The 8,109-nt window shown below is 42.0% G+C and overlaps 1 protein-coding gene across 1 annotated transcript; it reads left to right on the top strand.

Moving 5' to 3' along the window:
• The first annotated feature begins 480 nt into the window (after nucleotides 1-480).
• Nucleotides 481-4,486, top strand: stc1l (stanniocalcin 1, like). The gene is made up of 5 exons (XM_008423160.2): nucleotides 481-834; nucleotides 1,663-1,805; nucleotides 1,892-1,999; nucleotides 2,390-2,493; nucleotides 3,817-4,486. Exons 1-5 carry the CDS (start codon nucleotides 717-719, stop codon nucleotides 4,112-4,114), a joined length of 771 nt encoding a protein of 256 aa, XP_008421382.1. The 5' UTR covers nucleotides 481-716; the 3' UTR covers nucleotides 4,115-4,486.
• Nucleotides 4,487-8,109: the final 3,623 nt, after the last annotated feature.

The following is an 8,109-nucleotide window of genomic DNA, read 5'->3' as shown; positions in this document are numbered from 1 at the left end:
CTTATTTTGCCTGATTTTGTTTTGTAATGATGTCATCTGTATGAATTATTTTTCATTTGATCCTTAAAACACCTGGATTTCTACACAACTAGTTCATCTGATGTTGTTTTTAAATATTAAATGTTTGGAGCAGTTAGTTCTTCCGTAGCCTTTTTACCAAAGCCTTGTTCAAGTAAGAATGTGTCGAAGTAAAAGTAATTCTTATTGGGTAAAATTTCTGGCTCCTCCATCCTCCTCCGCCTGCTTCCATTCCCCATGAACGTCACGTCTTCTTGTGACGCACCTCAAAGGAAACGCAGAGAACGTGACAGGAATCAGATCCACCAACTGAAGTGAAAACACTGTTTTAAATTAAGCTCATATGGCTCCTCAGGTGAGATTTATCTGTTTTAATTACTTCCTCGTAGTGAATTTTTTTACATGTTGAGAACATGTTTAAGTATTCTATGAAGCGCAAACACCGAAGAAAGTTTACCGTAACTCGTGCTGTGGGTGGAAATATCCAATTAACCGCGGGGGTTAATTACACACATGAATAAACCACAAGCTGACCGCCGCGTGGGAACGGCGAGCTGTGATTGGTTCCCTCAGAACGGGCTCTGTATAAATACCCACTGTGGAGTTAGAGGAGTCACGAAGACCGAGCATCTGGAATCAGCTGTGAACCACACACCGCGTCCTCATCCTCACCTTCATCAGCACCGTAGAAGAAGAAGATGCTGCGCCGCTCCGCTCCGCTCCTCCTCCTCTGCTCCCTCTGCCTCGCCTCGGGCTTCCAGATGCCGCCGGAGGAGGCCGCTCCCCGCCGGGCACGCTTCTCCTCCAACAGCCCGAGTGAGTGTCTGCTCTACCCGCTGTCTCTGGTTGTTCTTCCCGTTCTCCTATAGTTCACTCATAGTTTGACATTTGTGTTTAAGTTTATATCACAGCCTGGAGAATTCCACCTTTTACTTGTAAAAAAAACATTAAGAGTATTATTTTCTAATTAGGAGGACGTCGTCAGGGATAGGTCTAATAAGATGAAGCTCTGCAGTCAAATAAGATGTATCATATGATATCATAAGAAATCCACTGATTATCTCTCTGTTATGCAGTGGAAATAATTTCAAGGTCTTATAAGATAAATAAAGACAAAATAGTTGTAATAACCATAATAAGCACTTCCAGAGTTTCTTGCACCTTTTGTTCATCCATCACTTATTTTTTAAACACTTCATTGGTGCTGAAATGAGCAAACTTTGAATTTCCTGCTCAGTATTAACTTCCACACTGAAATATGATTTTGCAGTGTATCTTCATACAATTAAACATAAAAACACTGTTTTACATTGCTTAATATTTAAGCTCATATGAAAAAAAAATCGTTTTGAGAATGTAACTCAATGAAAAATATAGAATATCAGTCATAACGTAATGTTTTGCTCATCTTGGCTTGTAAGAAATGTAGCAGCAGCAGGTAGCAGCTGAAACATAAACCATGAAGCTTGAAGTTCATCTTTATCTGGAAATGTTTTTCATTATGTCCACCTTTACTTGATTAGCCTGCTTATTTAGAATATTCATAGTCGCTGTGGGACTACAAAGCAACCCACACATTTAAAGTGGAGTGTGTTTGTCATGTGGTTCTCCTGTAAAACGTCTCCTCTGAATGTGTCACTGCAGCCGATGTGGCCAGATGTTTGAACAGCGCCGTGGCAGTGGGCTGTGGATTCTTCTCCTGCCTTGAAAACTCCACCTGCGACACAGACGGGATGCACGAGATCTGCGAGCTGTTCCTTCATGCTGCGGCCACCTTCAACACGGAAGTGAGTCCCTCCACCCGGCCCCTGCCTGTATCGAACCCCCATTCACCTGGCCGGGTCTCAGTCTGAATTCTGTTGCCGTTCTTCAGGGTAAGACCTTCGTGAAGAAGAGTCTGCAGTGCATTTCCCAGGGCATCTCTAACAAAGTCTTCCAGACCATCCGCCGCTGTAACATCTTCCAGACGATGATTGCTGAGGTTTGTAGGCCCAGAAATGTTAATGTAGATGTGAGATCGTCCTCTGAAGCATGACTCTGGTTTTTATCATCATGGGTAAATCACTGGCAGTCATACAAAAGTTTCTTTTCAATATGTTCCTTTTTAAAATTAACTTTGCTTGTAAGCCACAGGCTGCTGGCTTTGCCACATTTGCAAGATATGTTGCCTGTTTCTCAGCATGTTAGATTTGAACTAGATTTAAAGTTTGAGTGATATTGTGGTCAATTATGCAAACTAATGACTGGAATTGAAAGTCCTGAAACAGTTGGTGTTGCGACTTCAGTCATGGAATCAGGCCCATTTTTATACTTCTGTACAACAGTGTTTTTTTTTTTTTTTTTCAATCACTCTGTTCCCACCTTGTCAAAGGTTCAAGAGGAGTGCTACAGCAGTCTGGACATCTGCACTGTGGCTCGGACAAACCCTGATGCCATTGGAGAGGTGGTGCAGGTTCCCACTCACTTCCCCAACAGGTGAGCTCTGACATCCGTCGTAGAAAACATGTAATGGCATAATGAAGCCACAACTATAGCTATACTGAGCAAAACTTAGTTATCTGATATCTTACCCCAGACTCATGAAGGTCAAACGGATTCCACATGTTCATTTTTTTTTTAAATCTTTTTTTTGTTGCATGACTGTCAGTTTTATTTACATTATGTAGCGTTAAGAGTTAAAGGGGTTTACATAAGCAGACAGTTCTCTGACTATTCAAATGTGCGCCTGGCAACAGAAGGAAACTACAAAACAAAATCACAACAACACAAATCTGAGGAGCTCCATTTTGGTTTTAGCCAGTGGGGGTCACAGTTTGTGTGAGCATCATACAAGATCCATGTAAATAACAGACTGCAGACAGCAGAACTACTCAGAGATGTGGCAGGAGGGAATTAAAGTGTGAAAAATGTGATACAATGAACATGTTTTCTACTTTACATATTTACAAAGTACTTTCTGCTGTGTTTTATGCTTAGGCTTATGCTAGTGAAGCTCAACTACACAACATTTAAATGTTGCTTTAAAGACATTTAAAGCTGCAGTATAAAACTTTCACAAAAAATATATTTTTACTGTATTTGTCGAAACAAGTACGGTGTGAGACAGATATGTGAAAACATTGAGCTTCTAACTAGAAACAACCAATCAGAGCTAGGAGGCAGGTCTTAGCGCTGTCAATCACTATCTTGTATGGCTCTGCTCATCCCTCACCCCCTTGCTCTCTGCTATCCTGCAGCTAGCAGACAATGTTGTGAACAGTCAGGCTAGTTAGCATTACCAACGGTGATGGAAGAAACTGTTTACCTTTAAGTTGTTTCTCCGTCATTACCACATTGAACAGCGAGTACACAAGGATGATTGACAGTGCTAAGCCTCTCATCAGGTCTAAATCCAGTTGAGTATTTTGGCCAGTGATGAAAGCTGATGTCTACAAATGCTTCTCTGTTCTACCAACTGAGCTTCAGCTGTTTTGTAAGGAACTTTGGGCAGAATTGTTGACCTTTAGATGAGCAAACACCAGAACACTTGCTACTGTAATTGTAGCAAACAGTGGCTCTGCAAAGTATTGACACAATATTTATATTTTAATTAATTCAAAAAAATGTTTAAACAATGCATCGTTTTAGTTCCACTTCACAATTTTGCTCTACTTAATGTCGGCGTGACTAATAAAACGCCTGATAAACGCAGTGAAGTTTACATTTGCAACCTGACAAACTGGAAGAGTTGAAGGGGCATGAAGAGTTTTTGCAAACCACCTCGTGACCCTGAGTCTGCATTGTCTGCTGAAACCACAGGTACTACAGCACGTTGCTGCAGACGCTGCAGGCCTGCGACGAGCAGACGGTGTCAACGGTGAGGACCGGGGTCATGACCCGCCTGGGGCCCGACATGGAGAGCTTCCTGCAGCTCGTCCAGAACAAGCCCTGCACCCCCAGCTCTGACTCCACAGCATTCAGCAACCCGGCCAGCTGGAGGAACATGCCCGTGTTCAACATCCAACCCGGCTTCAGGGGTCGCGACCCCACCCACTTGTTTGCCAAGAGATCTGCGGACACCCAGGGGAACGAGGGAGGGGCCCAAGCTGACGAGTAGATGACAAAGATCAGAAGAAAAATGATTGTTGTGTTGTAAATTGGGGGATTTTTTTGATTTTCTTAGTTTATCCACCAGGTAACTGATGTGATCTTGTTACATCATTATAATCTTATTACAATTGATATTTATTGTCCTAAATTAATTTTTTAGGCTGCCATGGTGGTATGTTTAAATTAGCCCGAGGATAAGAAGCAGGGTGAGGCGTTCATGCTGGTCATGGAGCTTTTCACTGCCTCGTTTTACTGCTCTACAAATCACTTTATAAGCTGTTTGTTATGTTGAAAACATTTTTAAATGTCCGTCAAAATGTGGGATTCAAGTTGGTTTGTTGGGAAATTAGAAATAAATGGGCTGATATAAACTCATAAATTTGACTGGATTATTTCCAATGAATGTTTTTTATAACATCCACACTGGCAAAAAAAAAGAAACTTATGTTTATAAGAGGTTTATTATTTTTCCATGTCAGCCATGTTTGGGCTAAAACAGGTCAATAACAGCACAGCTTCCACACATTTATCTGCATTTTCTAACCATACAGAATTCAAACTTAAAAATGTTGCAACTCAGTTTTACCAGAAACTGTGCAGAAATATTTCAGAATCCAGTTTATTGTTACATATAAAGATGAAGCTTTATGCTCTAACAACATTCTCAGTTATTGTTTAAACACTTTTCTTTTACTATCAAAGAAGCTGAGGCGAGGCGGTCATCTGCCACCAGATGGCGTACAAACTGTTTCACTGTCAGTCATTGCGTATCCTAACATTGTTTTCTCCTTTAAAATGAGGTATTAACGGACGTGCTGAGTTTGCAGATCTCAGTATTCTCTGAAAAGAAATTCCCAGGGTTTAAGGAACTGGCTGTTGGTAAATATAAATTATCTCTAACATCTAGAGCAATATTAGCCTCTTGTATTAATAAAGCAAAAGTTGTTCAACAACAATTTCCATCTTCAGGAAGGACTGATGTACAATCACCATCCATCCATTTTCTTTCACCCTTGTCCCTCAGTGGGGTCAGGAGGGTTGCTGGTGCCTCTCCAGCTAACGTTCCGGGCGAGAGGCGGGGTCACCCTGGACAGGTCGCCAGTCTGTCGCAGGGCAACACAGAGACACACAGGACACACAACCATGCACACACACACTCACACCTAGGGGCAATTTGGAGAGGCCACTTTACCTGACAGTCATGTTTTTGGACTGTGGGAGGAAACCGGAGTACCTGGAGAAAACCCACCATGCACAGGGAGAACATGCAAGCTCCATGCAGAAGGACCGGGGCCGGGAATTGAACCCAGAACCTTCTTGCTGCAAGGCAACAGCTCTACCAACTGCACCACGGTGCAGCCCCTATACAAACACATTATATAGTTATATCTCTTCTGATTTTATACTTTTAACATTGTTCAAGTCAACTTCCTCTGTAGAAAACTCTAAAAAGATTTAATCAGAAATCACTATATAAATATATATATAAAAAAAGATATAGGACAAAGATTAAGCCAAAGAAAAAAATCGATTCACTGCTGGAATCCCTTTACGTAAAAATGACTCAGCAACTTTTTGCTGTCTGACTTTATCAGTCACATCACTGCACACGAATTTTTGCTCGGACATTTAATTTTTGTCTCTCTGTTAAAACCTGTGGATGTTCTTATGTAAGGACGTCTGTACATCACAGACTCTGTTAACCTTCTATTTAAACATAACTGCTTTAGAAGTGTCTCTGCAGCTTCCCGGGAACATCAGAACATTTAAAAGAAATGAAAATATTGTGTAAAAGTACAGTATTTTTGCCAGTCATTTCAGAAAGTGAAAAGGTAATTTAATAGAGAATCATTAAAGAGTAAACTATTCCTTTTTTTACATGTTTGCGATTATGGCCTACAGGTAACTCCCCCCCTTCCCCCCCCAGTGTCTCTGAAAGTAAGAATATTGCACCAGAGACAGAAAAATATATATTTGGATGAACATTTATAACATTTCTCACAAATTAATTTAACTGAATCCATAAAGAAATGCAGCTGCCCTGACAGTGACGTGTGTAAAGAAGAAATATGTGACACTTCTGTCTGGGCTGGTTAGGTGGCTCACACCTGAAGGTGCAAAGTGGCCCCACGCCGGTGCTCACTCAGCCATCGGTAACCATAGGCAACAACTGAGCCATGATGGCTTCTCACCACCATGTAACGGCCCATTACCCCCCGCTCTTCCCTGGGGGGGCGTCCATCTTTCCTTCCATCCCGTGGGCCAGGGCTTGCTGACAGGAAGGTGGGCAGCTGCGTTTCCAGGAATCCCATCAGTGTAACAGCAGGCTGCTCTGCGTGTTCACTGAAGTGATGGGAGCCACAGTATCTCTAATGAAGCAGAGTTCAGGCTGCGGGGACACTGAGCTGTTCCAGTTAAAGTGTAACTCAGCTCAGTAGCATCATGGAGCCAGTTAAAGCTTCCTGATTTCACTGGAAACAAAGTCCGGATGAGACATCTCCCATTTTACTCTGACGTCCTCAGGGCAGCAGGCAGGCACAGCAACTTTAAACCTGCAGTATGTAACTTTCATAAAAATATGTTGTTCACACACTGTATCTGTCAAAAGTGTCACGAAGTGTCACCGTATAATAAGAGATGAATAATCTGTGAAAAGATCAATGTCCTCCACCTCCTCCCTGAGCTGCTAATGTCGTCTGACGACCAAAAACCTCCAATCGGAGCCAGGAGGAGGGTCTTAGTGTTGTCAATCAATCTCATGTAGTTGGCTAATGGTGGAGAAACAACTTACTGTTACAGAAAAACTGTCGGTCTCCAAGCTAACTAGCCTGACCTCTGGGAGAAGGCAGAGGAGCTTTATTGTTAGCTTTAGTCCTTGTCTTTATTCAGGTACCACTTGGGAAACTTCATTGCTGTGAAACATATTTGCCCACTGCTGATTTTTTTTTTTTTTTTTTTGGGGGGGGGAGTTGTCATTGACTGTGTTTCCATTCACCATAACATTGCACAATGTCTAGACCCGAATTCAGTTGACAATCCATGGCAAGTGCCAGTGAAATGTTGAAAAACCAAACAACAAAACCTACTCAACTTGCAATGTGATGAAATGTGAAAAAGTTCAAAACTTTTTCAGGGCACCAAACTATAAAACACTGTGATATTTAACAAAAATGAAATATTCATCTTGTAGAGATAAAACTAGAAGTTCCCATGAATAAACATGATCTTCCAGTTAATGCTAAGACACCTTATTGTTGCTGTCCTCGTATTAAAACACATGAACATTGCACAAACTTCAGTTAATTTTACTATTTTTACTATTTTACTTTGGACTTATTTTACTCTGAATTCCTCCAAACATGTCTCAGTTTTATAGTTTGCTGAGGTTCCTGCCACAGCACTTCCTCTGGTAGTAACTCAGCCTTTCATGGCAGCCTGAGAGCTCTGAGGGATGAAATGGATGCCAGGACTGCAGCAAACAGGAAGAAGAGCTCAGCATGAGGCTGCAGCTTAAAACACACAGCAGTGGACTGTCAGGCCAGGAGCTGCCGAGGAAATAAAATGTCACAGACTGGAGCACATGATGGACGATCTCCCACGTTCCTCTTTATGGGAGAAAAGAAAGTGTGGAGCTACAAAAAGGCTACTTAACAATCTTCAGGGAGAAGACGCAGAGCAGTTAGATGAAAAACGGACTGTGTGACAGATGATGAGGAGTCCTGAGTGGAACTCTGCTTCTTCAATTCACCTTCTTGGGGCCGACACACACATTGAGAGAGTTTCTGCTGAAGGTAAAAAGCCCTCAAAGTTTATTCCTGAGAATCACATCCACACCACAAACAGCAGCTTGTACAACAATCATCAGTGTTTCCAACACAAACGTACCGTCTATATATTCACAAAGAAACCACACACACACACACGCATGCACACGCATGCACACGCACACACGCACACGCACACACACACACACACACACACACACACACACACACACACACA

Source organism: Poecilia reticulata, linkage group LG12 (genome assembly GCF_000633615.1).
Source record: "Poecilia reticulata strain Guanapo linkage group LG12, Guppy_female_1.0+MT, whole genome shotgun sequence".
Taxonomy (NCBI): Eukaryota; Metazoa; Chordata; class Actinopteri; order Cyprinodontiformes; family Poeciliidae; genus Poecilia; species Poecilia reticulata.
Note: the sequence above shows the minus strand (reverse complement) of the source record. Positions and strands in the feature narration are given on the sequence as shown.